Source organism: Mixophyes fleayi, chromosome 10 (genome assembly GCF_038048845.1).
Source record: "Mixophyes fleayi isolate aMixFle1 chromosome 10, aMixFle1.hap1, whole genome shotgun sequence".
Classification (NCBI taxonomy): Eukaryota; Metazoa; Chordata; class Amphibia; order Anura; family Limnodynastidae; genus Mixophyes; species Mixophyes fleayi.
This window is the reverse complement of record NC_134411.1, coordinates 16432537-16452330: the sequence shown is the minus strand read 5'-3', so window position 1 is coordinate 16452330 and position 19794 is coordinate 16432537. Positions and strand designations below refer to the sequence as shown.

The 19794-nt window shown below is 38.8% G+C and overlaps 1 protein-coding gene across 2 annotated transcripts in view; it reads left to right on the top strand.

Annotated features, from left to right (window-relative positions):
• Positions 1–5237: 5237 nt before the first annotated feature.
• CPT1A (carnitine palmitoyltransferase 1A) overlaps positions 5238–19794 on the top strand; it is a 44029-nt gene continuing 29472 nt past the window's right edge. For both annotated transcript variants that reach the window (XR_012679433.1, XM_075187990.1), the window contains exons 1-3: positions 5238–5313; positions 16951–17100; positions 17938–18080. Coding sequence is in view for 1 of the 2 variants with exons in the window: in XM_075187990.1 (XP_075044091.1) it covers positions 16960–17100; positions 17938–18080 (284 nt within the window). In the remaining variant the exon portion in view is untranslated. The remainder of the gene's footprint in view (positions 5314–16950; positions 17101–17937; positions 18081–19794) is intronic.

Sequence of the window (19794 nt, the reverse complement as noted above, 5' to 3'; positions counted from 1 at the left end):
CCCCACATGTTGCTCTTCTATGTGGTAAATTGAACATAAATATATTGAATAAAGCTCAGAAAAGCAGGGAAGAGAACAGTATAATAGCAATTGACAGTGAAACATAATACTCCTACTGTTATTCTAAAGCACAAATTGGGGTTTCTTTTGGTACCGTTGTCAAGTATAAAGCTTTACATTTCTTACATTATATGAGATAACAGCACGAGGCCATAAGCCACAGACCTCTAAGGCGACTTCTAATATCTGTAATAATATACAGTAGGGGATGTGTTATTTCTTATTGAGCAAAAGCTTTTCTAATGAACCCATAAGTGATGACATATAAACTAACCAATTATATGTAATGACATCAGAACTTATTGATTATATAGATATTATTTACAAAAGTTTATACATATATTAGCATTATGTACCTAGACATCATGTGGAAACATAACGTGTGAAGCTGCTACGGAACCTTCTGGCTAATTGGGGCATATTCAATTGACGACTGGAAAATCCCGCGCTCAAAAAATATTACCGTTATTACGGTAATCCTGCACGGGAAAACCTTTAATACGGTAATTTACTCGCTGGATTTCAGCTCAGGGAGCTGCGAGCTGAAATCCAGCGAGATATTACCGTATTAACAGTAATATTTTTTGAGCGCGGGATTTACGCCGATCCCGCCGTCAATTGAATATGCCCCATTGAATTGTCCCCATAAAGTATCTGTGTAATTCTTTTCACCACTGTTTTTCTTTTTACTTTATGGGGGGGTATTCAATTGTCCGCAGGTTCGAGCGCGGAAAAACTAATATCGGTAATACGGTAATCTCTCCCTGAGCTGCGAGCTGAAATCCAGCGAGTAAATTACCGTATTAACGTTTAACATTACGGTAATCCTGCGCGGACCACGGGATTTTCGGCAATCCCACGGACAATTGAATATGCCCCTATATATTAATTTCTTATTTTTTATCACTTTATTTAAAAAAATTAAAAATACTATATTATGTAATAGTGAACCATAGACTTGATTGTCATATACATATTGGGTAGTCCTAACTCTAAACAATGAGAGTCCCCATGTTGGGTCCCAAATCCATGTATTTTTAAATTGATAGTTAAGTAATAACCAGCAGGTACCCCTACAAAAGACCAGAACTCCCTACCAGCCACTGGTAACGTACATGCCCCACATACAGAGATACACAAAATGCAAGTTGCTCAATCAAATGACTGCAGGTACTAGATTGGGAAAGGTTATCTATAAAAGAGAACTACACAGCACACTGCTGTGAATCAGTAAAAACAACCGCCATTCTATTTGTGTATAAAATCTTAGTTGCACTCATTTCCAAATATATGCTAAGCTACCAGCCACAATTGTCACAATTGTCAAAACAAGCAGTGGCATGCCAACTCAGTAGCACATTATATTGATTGTCACAGTATTCGGCATGAGGAAACTATCCATTTCCACAATTATTCAATCAAGGGAATCATTTAAGCAATTACTTCCTTATTTAAACCCCATGATGACTGGTCTCACATCACTGATTTGATAAAGGGAAGTTGTCCCAAATGCAGCACAGAGCCACTAACTACACGACCCAGAGCTGTGTCTGCATCAGGACCCCGCAGTTTGTGACCACATCATGCTGTAGCTTATTTGGTGTCTCCTACCCCTGCTCTTCTGTGATTACAATAGAAAGTAAACTATCTTCCGCACTAGATTACTTCAAGCCATTATATGTAACGGGTAATTAACACAAATTAACCCAAATATGAGATGATGGGGTCTTACATCTAAAAAAATATTGCTACAAAAACTGCTGAGGGTGCTACTTCCTGTAGTATGAATTCAAAGGGGCATATTCAATTAGGATTCCGGTCTGCGGTAACGCGCGTTACCGTGGAAAGTGCGCACTATTGCCGGTATTACGGTACCGCAATAACGCGGATTTTCGTACGTAACCCTATGGGCTGCGAAATGGAAATCCACGTTATTGCGGTAGCGTGGGTTAAGTTCGCGGCCCGTTCCGGCGCGATCCTGCGGACCGGAATTGTAATTGAATATGCCCCATAGTGTGCTGAAAAAGGAGAGGAAAGAGATACTAACTGGGGAAGGCACACCTCATATATACTGTAAGATGGTAAATTAAATGAAATTTAATATATTTTTGAAATCCTCTTTTAATAAATTGTATTGCTCTTAGACACGAAAAAAAACACAGATATATGTGTATATTAGGTATACTATAATGTTACAATCTGATACTGATCTCATAAATATTTATTATTACAAACAATAGCTGTTACAAATATGTTACAAAATATATTTATGAGAGCAGTATCAGTTTGTAACATATATATATATATATATATATATATATATATATATATATATAGTGTGTAAGTGTGCATACATATATGTATATATAGATATAGGAGTCTGTCTGCGTGTACTTTTGGGACTTACTATTCCATATATTGGAAGTGTGCTGCAGTGAATTGTCTGTTAGAGCAGAGTGTACTTGTACTCATGTTCAACAATCACCAACAGACATATCTTTATATCCATTCCTTTATATCTTTTTGGCTTGGCTTAAAATGTAATGCTTACAGTAAATGGACAAATAATAAGGGATGTGAAACAAACATCCACAAAAAGTGAAACAACAAACCACACTTGAAAAGAAAAGTTATACCCCATTCATACTGCACCAAAATTCCGGGTTTTTGCCGGGGCGAGCTCAAACGACCCGGGTCTTGGTGCTGTATGAATGGTACAAGTGAAAAATCCCGGGTCTAAAAACCCGGGTCTTCAACCCGGGATTTATCGAGGGGTAATTCCCGGGTTGGACCTGGGTTGCCTGCACTATGAATGGTGCAAGCCGGGTTGCCATGGGGGGGGGGGGGGAGAGAGAGAGAGAGAGAGAGAGATTTTGTTTTTCATATTCCAGCTTTTAGCCAATGAAAAGTGCTCTGGTGATGACTCCCACAAATTGCCAGGGCACAGACTTGTGCAGTATGAATGGGGTCAACCCGGGAAATTCCCGGGTCCGAGGTGCAGTATGAATGGTGTTTCTGAGCTGGGACACTCCAAGCCCCAGCAGAAACCCACCTTGAAAAACCCGGGATATTGCCAGGGCGGCAGTATGAAAGTGGTATAACTATTTTTACATCCTCGCTTACCCCTTGGCCCAACATTTGTTGTGCTTGGCAATTAGGACTTGCTGTGGGTCATCCTTCCTCTTGATTACATATGTTGTAGAGGAGCATATACTGGCACAGGTGCAGAAGGGGCAGCAGATGGCAATAGTGCAGCAGAAGACAGCGGGCAGGAGATGGCAGTGGGGCAGGACATGGCAGCGGGCAGGATGGAAACCTTGGGGCTGTAAATGAGTGAATGTTGCACCATATTGTATTCATTTGCATTTGCACCATATTGTTCTCCAATGTCTGATTGCTTTCAGAAATACTTGGTAAGAAATATCCATACATGAACTTTGCCCACTGTCTCCAGCTTCCTCCACCTGAAGCTGCTATTCTGCATCAGCCCCCTCACGGGTGTCCTCCACCTCCTTTTCCGCGTCATAAGCAGTGCCGGATTAAGGGAATGGAGGCCCCTGGGCTAAGGGGGCCTCCATTCCCCCGTGAGGGCCCCCCCTCCACCCCGTGATCCGAGCTGCCCCCCCCCCCCTCCCCTGCACTAACCGCCTCCCCCGGCGTGCTGTACGCTCTTTACTGAGGAGATCTCGTGAGAGTGAGACTCACAAGGTTTCCTCAGTAAGGAGACTACAGCGCGCAGGGGAAGGACTGCAGTGAAAGTGCTCAGCAGCACTGATCGCACTGGGGACGCCCCCGACCGATCAATACTGCTGCTAAGCACTTTCAAGGGCCCCCTGGATGCCATAGGCCCCTGGGCTGTAGCCCAGTTAGCCCTATGGTTAATCCGGCCCTGGTCATAAGCATGTATGTTTGTGTCCATAACATCTACATTTTTGCATAATATTAGTAGATTTCATAACACACCTTAGTCTGGGCACATGTTACATGTATATTATTTGGGTTTCATGTATGTATATATGGGGTCATGTAGAGAAACAATTGCACCAAATGATTGGACAATCTGAATAAATCTGAATCTTTGGCTTGAGGCCAATTTTAGCTATGATCCATTTAAACTCTCTCAGGGATTTTCACTGAAAATACACAGTAATCTTGGTCATAGACAGGGTCAGATTATTCAATAGGATGGCTAGGCTGCGGTCTAGGGCATTAGGTTTTTGTGGTTTGTTTGATTTCCAATTGACATTATTAAAAAGACAAGTGTTGCTTTCTAAAAGCCGTCCATATTTAGATTGTTGTTGTTGGTGTTTATATTTCTTTAGTCAAAACATTAGTCATTTGAATAATTTATGCATGTATTCTGATGTAAAATTGACGGGGGCTCTCTGCAGTGTCAATTCGACCCACACCCTGCATAACTGATCGTCGATGTCGGCCAATGCGATGGTCTCCAGAGGACCGAGGTCCAGGGACGCCATGGTCCCACAGTCTGTGCTCCTAGCATGCCTCTGGTGTTAACAGAGCTTATTCTTTAGGCAGAGGCGGATTGGCCGTAGACCTGACCTGGACTTTTCCTGGTAGGCCAATGGCATCAACAGTAAATAGTCCAAAGTTAAAAAAAAAACATATCACAAGCGATCAATCAGATAGTTATAGACAAAACACAAGTCCTACAACGGTAATCACTTCTGAGGCCTTATTTTGACTACTGAATTTTTATTCCCCAAAACTGTCATCTGAGCCAGATGCCTCTGTCTACCATGATATAGACCATATTACATAGCTCTGTACAATAATAATGTATGACACAAAAAGGTACAGGACAATCTAAAATACCATAATAAATTACTAACATTTATATGTTACATAAATGCAGGTATTCCACCTGCTAAAAGTATAGAATTGGAAGAAATGATAATGAAATAGTAATAATAACAGGCTGCTTTTCTGTTAAATTCTTCACTGGAACTCCACATCCTCTCAAGGAGTAGAACAAACAAGCAAATCAGGGTAACGAAGCCAATGTTACATCTATCCCACTTGCTAGTTTGAATGAAATTCCATCCAAGCTGCAGGGAAGCCTCATCTTGTGTAGTCAGTAACAGGAAACAATGCTGATCCCTCCCTCTAGTAGGAAGGGACTGGGCTGGGTTGGAGAGGGCTGACCTTCCATTCTGTGAGTGTTGCAGGGAAGAGAGGTTGGGGGTTTGCAGAGCTCCTGGCTGCAGCTTGTCAAGAGATAAGTAAAGACAGGTAAAAATGTGCTTGATTACTTAAAACAAATACCCACGCGTGTCATGCTGGAGTGCATTGTGATTTCTTCTGTCGCAGCCAAGGCTGTGGATTCTTCACACTGTTTACTATATGCAAATGTCAACTTTATACCGGCTAGGTGACAAGAAGCCACACTTTACACACAAAGATAACGTGTATAAGGATGTGGTGGCGTCATCGTTCAAGTACAGCCTGTATGTTGTGGCAATTGTCAATGAATTCAGGCCTCCAATAATTCCACATTATTAGTATTTCTTTACAGAACTGGATGCATGTGATATGTTGCTAATATGTATGTCATTTTATTTTAGGCATTAGATGCAGAGTTGTTTGTACGCTCCCTGCTGTCAGATTGTACATTATTATGGCTCATTAAGGTGCTTCTCCTTACTATGGTATTTGTGAATGTTTGAATGTCAGGTTGATGGTGCAGATGACATTAGACAGCCGGCATTATTCTTTGATTTAAAATCCTCACTTTTAAAGTATAAGGCCACAGTGAAACTATGCAATGTATAGGCGTTTACAGAATGTCCTATTGTATGAGATTAAAAAACCATTGTATGCTTTAATATGCAAAGAAAAATAATATATTAAAGCATTTATATTACAATTGAACATCTGATTGCAAGCTCTTCTGTCTAGGTCCCTTTTACACTTATTTAATTTTAGCTTCTTATTGGTACAATAGATCCATTTTAATTCTAACAGGGTAGGACTGGGAGATGCATTTCTCCACACTAGGATTATTTTATAAAATATTGAGGATGAAATGTATTTCTGTGTAACATGAGATTGGTGGGTGCTATAATCTACATTGCAAAAAAAATAAAAATTGCTTATTATCATCATTGAATAATGTGACTGAATTGTGTTCCTTCCAGAGCATCAGCCTCTCATAGCAGCATACTCTGCAAAGCTGTGACCTTTTACCTACTTTTTTGTCAAGCAGCCGTCATGTGGTTTAATTTTGGGGGTTGGTAACGTCTGACGTTTGCACAGGGGCGGGGGATTGTCATAGGAATACATCATGGTGTGTCCTTGACTAAAAAGGGAATTTGTAAACGGTGTAGGAAAGGTTTTTAAGGACAGTAGATATGGAGAAAAAAATAAAGAATGTGACACTGTAAACACCACTGAGCAAAAGTCCTTTCAGTTCCTGTATTGTTGTTAGTGTGTGTTTTGTGTTTCCATTCTACAGTACTGTAAAATGACTGGTGCTTTATAAATAGAATACACATATATGGTGTCTTAGAAGGTGCTACTGGTAGGTTGTATTTCCACATTATTGTTGCCACTATCTCCTCTCTAGATGTTATCCATACAAAAGTGACAGGGTTGTTCAGATAAGGGGGCAAAATAACCAGTTGCCCTGGTTTTCCTGTCAATCCGATCAAGTGTCATTTGGTGACAGTGTAAAAATGGAACTGAAGTTTTATTTGTCTTTATGGAGATGCAGCACAGAGAGTTAGTACAATGCCTCTAATTTTCGGATGATATAGAGTTGTGAAAATGTTGTTTATATTAAATGTATACACACACCTATATGACCTACCTAGATATGTCTGTGTACAGGGGCAGGGGGGCATTTGTCCCCGGGCCGGTCCCATAGTGAACTACCTTGGGCTGGGCCACCTGCATTTTTTTCCTTTAAAAGTTGTCTTGCCCCCAGAGCTAAAATTTGCCAGCCCACCCCTGTCTGTGTATGTTATATATACATGTATATAGATATTTGCATTAACATGCAGATGCACCCAATAAAGTGGCCACTGAATGTATAATATATATATATATATATATATATATATATATATATATATACACACACATATATATATTCATGTATGTAGATCTGTGTGAAGCCTGAAACGTAGATTTTTTTTTATGAAATAAATTCTTTAACATTTGAAAAAGCCCTGTGAGCGCCTAATAAAAATTAAAAAAAAAAAAAAAAGATATATATATATATATATATATCTTTTTTTTTTTCTTTTTTTTATATATATATAATTATTTAATGTATGTATTAGGAAGTCTTTGTATGTCCTTGCATATGTGTACTGAGTGTATATCATTTTCATATGTATATCCGTGTGTTTATGCAAGTCTGTATACATCCACATTACACTTGTATAGCATAGCACTTAGCATTTTGGTTGGACCAGAAGATTGTATTAGTAGTATTGGGCAACAATCCACTGCTTAAGAGCAACTTCTTGGCACATATCATGTTGTGATGTAAGCACTTCCTTACACATTGTAGTAAATGACACACCCACTCCAATATAAATAGATGTGTATCGTTTTTTTATGTTCTTTGCACAATAATTTGTCAGGAGCTGGCAGGATAATGTTTTGTGTTTACTTTATGTAATTCATAAACTTGTGTCAACGTCATCATGCCATTGTAGGATGAATGCAATGAAGTAACTTTATGACAGTGTTTACAGCAAATCTTAACATGCAGTAATGAAGAAGTGTTAAACAGAATGTTAGCAGATATGATTTATTTATTTAACATTGATCAAAGTGCACCTAGAAACTGGACAATTACAGCCATGAAGATAATTTTAGATATAAATTTATATTATAATGTTAATAATCAAAAATAGCATGTGTGTCAAAATGCAAGAAGTGAATCATATGCAGAACAAATTCTTCTTATTAAACTTTATATATTGTTGTTGATTTGTAAGGCCACAATGCTGGACAGTGGGGAAAACGGCATATATAGAAAAGGTACATATAAGGTTGACAAAATAAATAAACATGAAAACAAAGGGTAGGAAGGGCCCAGCTTATGAGGGCGCTAACAACCTTAAGTGAAAAGGGCAAAGTTGAGACGAGAGGAGCGAATGTGGCTCAGAGTGGAGATTGGGACGGTTGTGATGGTGTGTACTAGCATGTGCAGTATTGGGTAGCAATAGGGTAAGCTCTAGAGAAGAGATGGGTTTTCAGAGAGCATTATAAAGATTTTGGGCCTGATTCATTAAGGATCTTAAATGAAGCGGATTCTTATTTCAGTCTCCTGGACAAAACCATGGTACAATGCAAGGGGTGCAAATTAGTTTTCTGTTTTGCACATAAGTTATATACTGACTGTTTTTTCATGTAACACACAAATACTTGATAGCTTATTTGTACACTAAAATTTAAAGTTGATATGAGTGTGCTACATGAAAAAACAGTCAGTATTTAACTTATGTGCAAAACAGAAAACTAATTTGCACCCCTAGGTACAAATGAAGCATTTTCGTCCAATAATTGGGCAACTCAGCTGACATGACCATTCGGTCGGAATTCGGGTTACTGTGTATATTGACACAATGGTCAAAAGTCGTTCCAAAGTGTCGATTGTCGCTCATTTGGTTGGTCGTACTGTTGAATATTTTCCGACCAATCACCTAACAATCATTTAGTGTGTATAAGTTTCTGATCGATCCACGAGCAACTGTCGATAGTTCCTCAAAATTTTAATCTTTTCTCCTGACAATATGGTGGTGAAAACTCGCTGCCCAGACTGTTGGTCTTTCATTAATCGTCTAAAACGAGACTAGTGTGTTCGCATTAATCGTCCCAGCCATTGGACCTTCAGTTAAAGGTGAACTCATTGTAGATAACTCGTCAATGGGAAAATTCTCCAGTGTGTACCTAGCCTTACTTTACTTAATGAATCAGGCCCGTTGTGCCCAACAAATTCAAGTAGGGTGTAACTAAGTTAGTGCTGGGGAGATGGCAGTTTTCAAAGCATTGTATACAATAGGTAAAGAAGAATGTACCAATCAAGATTTAAACCAATGATCAAAATGAACCTTCATCCTCAAACTCTTTTTAAAGTGGAATTGGTGCTATCTGAAACACTCAAGTAGAAAAAAAAAAGCCCATGTATTTATGTAAATGACCACGTTTTGAAGAAAAAGGACATTTCTGTCACTAAAATCATAGGCCCTGCTGTTTGTGCAGATGTCATAATAGGGTGTAGGAAAAAAAGCTACAAGTGCTGTTTCCCATATCTGTGCATTTTTATTGCATTGCTCACCATTTGGCACTAGGTAAATCCAAAGGCATTTCTCAGATGGGATATTTGCAGAATCTTATTGGTGCCCTGTATTCAGATTTTAATAGCTGTATAATATGACCAGGGGCGCACGCATAGCGGCACTGTATTGTACAGCATCCGCGATGCGCCGCCGCAAACGCTTCTTTGACAGCGCCGCGGCTGCTGTACAATACAGTGCCGCTCTCTCACTATTTTTTTTCGGAGGGGCCCCCCACTTAAAAATCCTGCATGCGCAGCTAAAGAAAATGCAGATATTGCAAGAGCAAAGTCAGATTTTTCAGTGAGGGGCTTTCTCTGGGAAGGGCTGTAGGAGATTTATGAGAGAGTTAGGATGTGGTTTGTAAGCTTGAGAGCAGGGCCCTCTTACCTCTGTCTATATTACCCAGAATATTCTATTACTATGTTTGTCCCCATTGTAAAGTGCTACGGAATTTGCTAGCGCTATATAAATGATGACGTGGTTATATTTGCACATCCAGACCTTGTGCCTACCAAAACGCACTGCAACAGATTGCCTAAATGCTTCCGTAGAACGGCTTCATGGTAATTTTTTGTCTCCTTAAGGATGTGCTTGAAGTAATCAATACAACGTACCAGATTATTTCAGGTCCAAGATCAAAACTTCTTGGTGTTACTTAGTGAACTGAAATCTGTAAAGGTTTTCCTAGGAAAAAATAAGATGCTCCAAGAAAGCCTTAATGTTCGCACTACAGCTAAACTGGAGTCTAAAAATGTGAGAGAGGTTCCTTGTCCGTTTTTTGGGGGGTTTTTTTAAACCGCTTCCCTTCACTGGATTTATCCATTTTCTCTAGTCTGGATCAAGGCTTAAATCTGATGGTCCTTCCTTGTGTTATAGATGGGATGATAGACAAGTCTTTTGGCAATATTGTTAAAAAGTTCTGTGTGCTACAAACCAGCTTCTACCTTCCAGCGCCAACTTCCAAGTGAATCTGGCCTACAGAAAGAATAGCACAAAGTGTCCAACCTACTTAAAAAATTCAGTAAAGGCATGAAAAGGTCTGTCTGATTTCTGCCTTCTGTTCTCGTACCAAATTGATGAGGTAATTTGTTTATATAAAATTTTCCATTCTGGCTTCCACAGTCCTTACTGTTCCTTTATCGACTGCAAGCTGGGAATGTGGATTATCCACCCAAATGAAAATCCAACCAACAAGTGATATCGAGTAGCAGACAAACAGACCTTTAATTTTTTTCTGAAGCCCTTTATTTGTTTTGTAAGATGAAACAATTCAATGCAGTTTGGCCAGCATCAGTTGTACTTTGGAAGAATAATACGCGCAGACTGATTTTTCCTGCGGCAAGAAACCACTGAAGTTCGAGTTACTGTTGACATTCCTGTTAATCTAGATAATCTCTACTTATGTTGCACCGTTTGCACTTAATTTTTCAATATAGATACAGGCCGCAAAGCATCCTTCTGCCCAGTTTGTATTGAATTAATACTTAAAACTGGCCAGTATGTATCCCATGTGGGGCAGCGCGTGACTTAGTGACTAGCAAGTTCTGCTTGATGTTATATTGAATTGCTTTATTCCATTAGACAATGCCACATCATTTTGAAAATCTTTCTGGTTACCTATAACTCCACATCTGGACATTATGATATTTTGTGGTCATTTATGATAGAAATAGGGAAACTCATTTACTTATCTTCACCAGCACTACCTCCATCAGCGCCATACCCTGGATTCCTTATTTTGGAGCATTGATGGACAACCTAATTTGTTCCTGGTCCGTTATTTTCCCATGTCTCATTATTGAGGTGGGTCTGCCTATAGCCAGTATATTTTCAGCCCTGTATAACCCCTACTGCACAGTAAACAATGTTACCACAACCCTACCCACCCGTCTCATGCCCAATTTTGGCAACAACAAATACACAATAATGTGACAGAATACTGTTAGTTTTGGTTGGTTAGCCCTGTCCAAACCAGCACAATCATAGGAATGCCAGAACATTGCGATTAGGGTCATTTTCAAAACTGTTCTGTAAAATATTTACCTTATGCCACACCTGGCTGAAAATTCTGCATGTTTCGCTGGCTTAACTTAGCCATAAATGTTCTTAGTTCTACCCCACCCACACAGCACATTATACACAAATCAAGTTTTGTTGAATTGGCCGTTTTGCAGAGGTGCAGATTTTAAAAAAAAAAAAATACAATCTTCAAGTTCAAGTTCTGCTTTTACATCACCATTCCGTACTATATGAGCCCTTTGCCTATGGATATTAATTGCCAGGAGCTAGCCCTCATCATGATGATATTTAATTGCCTGGAGTCAGGAACTAGCACAGTGCCTGTATCCAATAACAGCTACAAATCTTTTTCTACTAACTTATGTTTACCCCTCCCCAGTTAGAGCGTAAGCCTTATGTTTCATATTATGGAGCTTGCTAGAAATGCTAAAATAGGTTAGGCTGATACAAATACTTATAGATGCTGGATAGTGGTGTATTAGAAAGATGTTAGAGGGGAGATATCCTATTATTATTCAGTATAGATGGGTTTACCTTTTTAAGTTCTGAAACAATCAATCTCCTAGAGAGCTCAATGTGTCGTCTTTAGACATTAATAAGTCAGGGCCTGATTCATTAAGGATCTTAACTTGAGAAACTTCTTATTTCAGTCTCCTGGACAAAACCATGTTACAATGCAAGGGGTGCAAATTCATATTCTGTTTTGCACATAAGTTATATACTGACTGTTTTTCATGTAGCACACAAATACTTGATAGCTTATTTGTACACTGAAATTTAAAGTTGATATTTGTGTGCTACATGAAAAAACAGTCAGTATTTAACTTATGTGCAAAACAGAATACTAAATTCCACCCCTTGCATTGTAACATGGTTTTGTCCAGGAGACTGAAATAAGAAGTTTCTCAAGTTAAGATCCTTAATGAATCGGGCTCTCAGTCCTACAAAGTAACCGTATTTGGAAAGTTTCTTACCACATGCTAAATATAGGCTTTCATTCCTCTTATTGGACATGCTATGTGAACACAGAACCTACAGTTTTGTACAATCTATATTCTTTTTACAGTTTTAGAGCATTTGATGAATAGAAAATGTTGTGGTATGCATGAAATATTTTAAAACATACTGGGGAACAATTTTAATATCCGGTGCACTGGTACATGTGACAGAAGCTGTTTGTATCCCATAACAATCTGATTCTAACTAGTCTTTCAAATACAGTTTATAAAGTAAGAGTCTAGTTTCTATGGTTTATAGTAGCAGGTTTTTAAACCATATTTGTCCAATAGTTCTCCCCATTTCTGTGCACATACCACCAAGTAATACTGAGAAGGTTTATATATGTGTTTAAGGAATGTTTTTAAAAATGCTTAAAGGCTTAGGCATCATTATTATATCTTAATCCTATTACAAGTTGGAAAGTTCAATTGCTGCCCTAATCTTACCTTGCATGAGTCATTCTTTACAGAGAAACTATATTTGCATATCTACCTTTAATAATATAATATAAATGGGAGCTACCGCCATGCCGGGCCAAAGTACCATGACATAGAATTGTTGATTGTATTTTTACAATCTCGCAGACAGTTTTTCACATTCATACTCTTGTGTTAAAGACCTTCTGTCACCTACAAACAGTGGTGGTAGCTATTTAGTGGGCTGGACTAGTGTTAGTGAGAATATGGCTTATCAATTTTAATAGGAATTTCATCAATATTGGTCATGAAGTGCCTCACTGATGCCACTGGCTCCTAGTGATTTGTTAGACTACATTCTCATTACTATTGGTCCTGTCCACATATATCTACTCTGTATAGGTGACAAGATTAATTAAAAATAATTAGTGTTCAGTACAATATCCTTTTAACCTATACTCCCTTCTGTTTAATGTCTCTAATGCACATTTTGGTCCTATGTACTTTAAAAAGGCTGTAAATGATGCCTCCATAAAAATTATGCAGGTTAGGTCATGTGTAAGGAATTACATGTATTGTCTGTAGGGTTGACCCTTTGATTTCTCAACTTTGTCAGGAGATCTGAGCTAGCAGGTGAAGCTGGATCAAAAGGAAAACCATGCAGTCAAAATGAATATCTAGCCTGCACTTTCTTGTGCAGTTAGGTCTCTTGTAACTACATTATTTGTGGTGGACCACTTTTTTTTTTTTTTTGTAAACTAATAATCATTTCAGCTTCTGAAATCCAGTGCTTGGAAGCTTTTTGCGTACACACACTGTCAAATTACATTCTATATTGTGCCTTTATAAAGTGTCCTATTGACTGCATTAGGGATAGTGTTGGTACGTTGAGTAGAATTTTTGCATCAATGGTGGTTGCTTTTCTTACGCTACCTGACTGTACATACACATGGCTTAAGACAGACAGTGAGGTTCTAGTCACATGACACGTTGGGGTATATTTACTAAACTGCGGGTTTGAAAAAGTGAAGATGTTGCCTATGGCAGCCAATCAGATTCTAGCTGTCATTTTGTAGAATGCACTAAATAAATGATAGCTAGATTCTGATTGGTTGCTATAGGCAACATCTCCACTTTTTCAAACCCGCAGTTTAGTAAATCTAGCCCGTTGTCTCCTTTCTACACTCGCATACACATCATATTTAAGAGAACAGATCCAGTATGGCACAACGTGGTACATTTTATCAGTGCTGTCACACCAATTATCTCCCAGTTACCCAACTCTATCTGTATATTGTGTTTTAAAGCAGCTCTCTTCACAGGTTTTGTTAAACAAGTGTAACACCCCCTTTCCTCGACTAGGGTGTGTGTACTAGTGTTTGTGTGTCCTATCTGCAAATGGATTCTTTACCTTGTATTCTACCTTGGTCCTAAGTACTGTAGGGTCATCGTGGGGGTCGTGTTCTGGAGTTAGCAGAGAGAGACCAAGGAACCCTCTGCCCCTCTACACTGGACCACAGGAACACACAAAGGAAATATATCAAACCAAATTGGTCTTTAGAAGCCACACCAGCACGTGTATTAGTGAGGCATGGACCTCTAAAGTGCTTTTATTTGTTTTTGTTTTTTTTAGTAGATTTTATATAAAAAATAGATTGACTTTGGTTCAAACAAATGGTCACAGATAATTTGAAACAATACTTATTAGTATCTAATATATAATCTACACAGTCCTCACTAGCTTGCTGTAGCTAAGAGGTACCACAATACCTTCTAATAACTACCTTTCAGTATCTCTCTAACAGCGATAACTATCACTAACTATATACACTATACTCTATCACAGCTGCTTTAACTTTGTAAACACATTATACAAGTACATTTGGATGTTAAGCAGAGATATATGGGTATGCAGTCTCTATACAGTGGCAGTTTAAACAAACATTCAGTGGCAAATGGCACAGAGCAACGTCACTGCTCCCTGTATTCCTCAATTTGAATTTAACACCGATAATCCCACACAGTGGCACTTTGCGATATTACTCTCTACCAATGAACAGTTGCTTTCTCCCAGCAATTGTACAAAGCGCACTTTGTCAGATTGCACCTTGTCTGTTATCCCAAATCCGCACAAATGCAAAACACAATGTACAACCCCGCTGTGTTCTCTATTCCTATTGGGCGTAAACATAGTCCCTTTAATGAAAGCTGGCTGGCTCCTCACCATTCAGTTATATGGCTTTCTCACAGATAGCAGATGATCACGGTTTAAATTTAGGGCTAGATTTACTAAGCTGCGGGTTTAAAAAAAGTGGAGATGTTGCCTATAGCAACCAATCAGATTCTAGCTTTCATTTATTTAGTACCTTCTACAAAATGACAGCTAGAATCTGATTGGTTGCTATAGGCAACATCCCCACTTTTTCAAACCCGCAGCTTAGTAAATCTAGCCCTTAGTATTTTTCCCCTAGCTGACTGTCCCTGTACTTCACCCTTATTAATATATCTCAGTCCAGCAAAAGGACATAATACAATATTCTTCAGTCCTCCCCACTGTTCCCTACCTGGATAATAACATGGCACAATCATATTAACAGTATAAGAAACATTGGTTCTTACCAGACATTCTCTCTTTACTCCTCTGTTCAGGTCTCTCACAGCAGTCCAACTTACAGTGTCTCCGGTTATGGCTCTCTGCTCCGGCTATACAGCGCTGGTCTCTCTCATCACCGCCGTGGCCCTTACTCAGTGCTGTTTCCTCTCCTCTCCTCCATGCTCCATCTCCTCTCCCCACTGCTGCCTGTCCCTCTCGGTTCCGCTCAGAATTCCAACTGCTGTTTTCAACTGCCGTTTTCAACTGCCACTTCACCAGCTCGTTCGCCCCAGTGCATGCTGGGAGATGTTACAATGAATATATAGTATGACGCGACTTTAGGGGATCCATGGGAATAGTTTGTGCCCACAAGTAATGACTAATGATATCAGCGTCATTTTTCACAAGGGACTGTTTCTATGGCACTGACTATTTCCTTCTCAAATACTTAGGGTGCTCTATGTGTAATACCTATGCTCAATAGGAATTGGATGGGACATGTTAGAGTGCTATATAAATACGTATTGCAACTAGGGAACACCTGAGGTCCTGATTCATTAAGGATCTTAACTTGAGAAACTTCTTATTTCAGTCTCCTGGACAAAACCATGTTACAAGGGGTGCAAATTAGTATTCTGTTTTGCACATAAGTTAAATACTGACTGTTTTTTCATGTAGCACACAAACACTTGATAGCTTATTTGTACACTGAAATTTAAAGTTGATATTTGTGTGCTACATGAAAAAACAGTCAGTATTTAACTTATGTGCAAAACAGAATACTAATTTGCACCCCTTGCATTGTAACATGGTTTTGTCCAGGAGACTGAAATAAGAAGTTTCTCAAGTTAAGATCCTTAATGAATCGGGCCCCTTATCTTTATACCATAGACCCTTTGGTCAGTATTTAGTGGGATTTTTGCTTTGAACTCTAGTAATTAAACTTACAGCGCCTATAACTATAGATACTGTGACTATTTCATTGGAGTAGATGCACTAGGATAAGGTATGAGGAAAATATAACATATTTATGAATGTGTGTAATAAAGACTGTTTTTTTGATTGATATAATACAGAACCAATATCCGTGGATACATTCATTTCAATTATCCTCATATCCTAAGATTATTAACAACAATATTATTTTAGGTGACCGGCTTCCCGGAAGGTTTTTTTTATATCTTTGTCACTTAATTTTCAATCTGTATGACTTTTTTTTTTTTTTTTTTAAATTAATTTGCCGAATTTTTTTGATACCTGGTTATTTGATTTTAAGATAATTCTCTAATAAAGATTGTTTTTATAATGGGACTGGAGTACCTCATCAACCAATCCTTTTTAGGTGATACTGATCACCACCTATGTCCCAGATGTTGTTCTCTGCCTGCAGGGGAGGTATCTAAAGCGCATGTGTGGCCGCTTGGGTTGCCTGTGCTACACAAGGAATACAGACATTTTTACTCTTTGTATTGCCATGTTATTACATATTTACCACTTATTGTTGGCGTTGCAACATTTACATTTATTTATTATTTTTTTTGATCCACAGTAAGTAAAGATGGCAGAAGCTCACCAGGCTGTAGCATTCCAGTTTACAGTAACACCAGATGGAATTGACCTAAGATTAAGTCACGAAGCTCTGCGACAGATCTATCTCTCTGGCCTCCACTCCTGGAAGAAGAAGTTCATTAGATTTAAGGTAACTTTTACCAATTATGTACTGTAGCTTACAAGCTTTGACATTTGCCTCTCAATGTATTTCTATGAAGGATGCACCAAATTCAGTGTTTGGTTTGAGATTCAGTCAATTAAGTGCTGGTAAGATTGGGTTCAACCAAAGCTTTAGGATTTGACCGTCCAAACTTAAATTCTGGTTTTCCTTAGATTTTGGTGCATAGGACAAATACTGCTTTCAGAAGATAAAAGTACAGCTATGACTCTATCATTTGGGATTCCGTTATGCTGGCTACATGTTGTGATGTCACAATATTGGGCCATTTGACAAACATTGCATTGCCTCAACAAGACAATGCCCAAAAATATTCCTATAGAAATCATTCAGATACTTATTGGGCATGTTGGTAAATGAATTAGAATTTGACTTCATACCATTACTTTCAGCCTGTTTATTCGGTAACCTTCAGTAAAAGCTATTACAAACCCCAGTCACTGCGGCCGGGAGTTTTTCAGCAGAAAGTCTGATTTTAAAATGTGGGTGTAACGCCATATTTGCCTATCTCCCGGAATTTCCAGAAGAATAGGCATCCTCCCGGGAGTGATGGTGGGGGGTTTAATGACATGATTTCACTTGCTATGAAGTGCTGTAAATTTTGCCATTTCCTAGCAGAGGGCAGGGGCTATAGTGACGCAATGGTGTCGCCATGCCCCTTCCTACCCCCTGTCACATGACCTCTCCTCCCGGAGCGGAGGAAAGGTTTGAAAAGTGGGCAAGTATGTGTAACACTAACACATTCCTAATCTCATCCGGGTTTGTGTAATTGTTTGTGAATAAAGCAGTGTTACGTTTCTCCAACAGAATGGCATCCTCACAGGCGTCTTCCCATCAAGCCCCTCCAGCTGGTTAGTCGTGGTGGTCGGTGTGACATCGGCATCAATGTATACCAAAGTGGATCCATCATTAGGTTTAATAGAGAAAATAAACACTACGCTCGCTACTACGTAAGTTCATAAAACTTTTTACATTGTAGATTGATGATGGAGGCGGAAGAGTGCACTGGTAGGCGACTGTAAGTTTGAATACTTAATAACCCTGTAAGTGATAAGAGCACAGCAGACTGACTGTAAATAGGTGGTTTGCAGTGAATGAGCTTGTATATGTTATGTGGGCTGGCTTGGTGCAGAGAATATATTGTATATTATATCTATGTCTGTAAAAATGACTCCGGCTCCTAACACGAAGGGGTAAATTTAATAAACCCCATCAAAATATAGAAAGATGAATTCATTGTATTGTGTACAGCAATTCTTCTGCTGATGGCATATCAATGGGTATATATGTACACAATGCTGGCATATATATATATATATATATATATATATATATATATGTGTGTGTGACTACATTAACTTTGATTTCCCTGTATGTGATTGCTTTAGCACATATAATAATTACTAAGCTTCCAGGGTTTTCTTAGTGTTGCCTGCAGAGGTCTCATTTTGTTGTTGTGCCTTCCAGTCATTTTGTATGTACACAAAGCTCCGTTTACATGTGCATTGTAATTTGCACAGGTATGGGTTACAGCTGAGCTTTGTTTGTCCCAAGAAATGTTTAACCTGCTAAAAACTTTTGTCTGTAAATCCCCCCCCCCCAGGTGACACAGTGGAACATAGGGGAACATTTTTAGATTGCATTTCACATTGTAAGGTTGTGGTTTTTGTTAGTTTGTTTTATTTTTGTGTGTTTTTCTATTTATTTAGTTGTTTGTTTTCCAGTGTGAAGTGTTAATTCATTAGCATTTCCACTCATTTGAACCCAATCCAGTGACTCATTTTATGGAGCAATTTATATTTAACGAATTAGGTTCGTCTCTAGCCTGGCTCCTTGATAAAAAGCTTCCTGATTTGTCTGATGGACTCTTATCAATTCCAGATTAATGTTTTACTTAACATTTCTGGGAACAAGTTAATGAATCAAATGCCCTGTTTATTAATGAGATATATTTCCTCCATAAGATAAGTCCTGATAATTCATGTTGACTACTTATTATCTTTTGTGTGGTGGTCTTTCATGACACTGCTTACTTTTACAGTTAGAGATGCTCCCTGACCCCTGTGAATTGGTTTTGGATCTGGCCAAACCGCCCTCATGTGTTTTTGGTTTTGGATTTTTTTGAAAAAATCCTAAAATATGCTAAAATCACATAATTTTGCTCTCTTTTTTTTTTTTTGTTCCTACATTATTATTAACCTCAATAACACTAATTTCAAGTCATTTGCAGTCCATGTTGACAACCTCACAGATCACAATATTTTCATACACTTTCGGACAAATACTGCAGCGACCTGACGGTAAGCGACAGAGTAATGACACAAACACACGGCCGTTCCTAGCACATCTAGGACACATTGCCACACAGCAGTGGCAGAAAAGACAAATGGGGGTCCGCCCTCCCTCCCACCCACCGTTATTTTGGATCTTAAAAAGGAATCCAAAAATCGCTAGATCCGACAACGTCACAATGACGTTTTGCCTCTTTTTCAAATCCAAAAAGCGCGAAGGTACCGAGCCGGCTTGAACTCGGATCTGTTAAGTTCGGGTATATTCGGTTCTCGGGAAACCTTGCCTGAGCATCTCAAATTACAATAGGGGAAAGCTTACTTGGAAACTGAGCTGTAATTAACTATTCTATGATATTGCCATTTTCATTTGCAA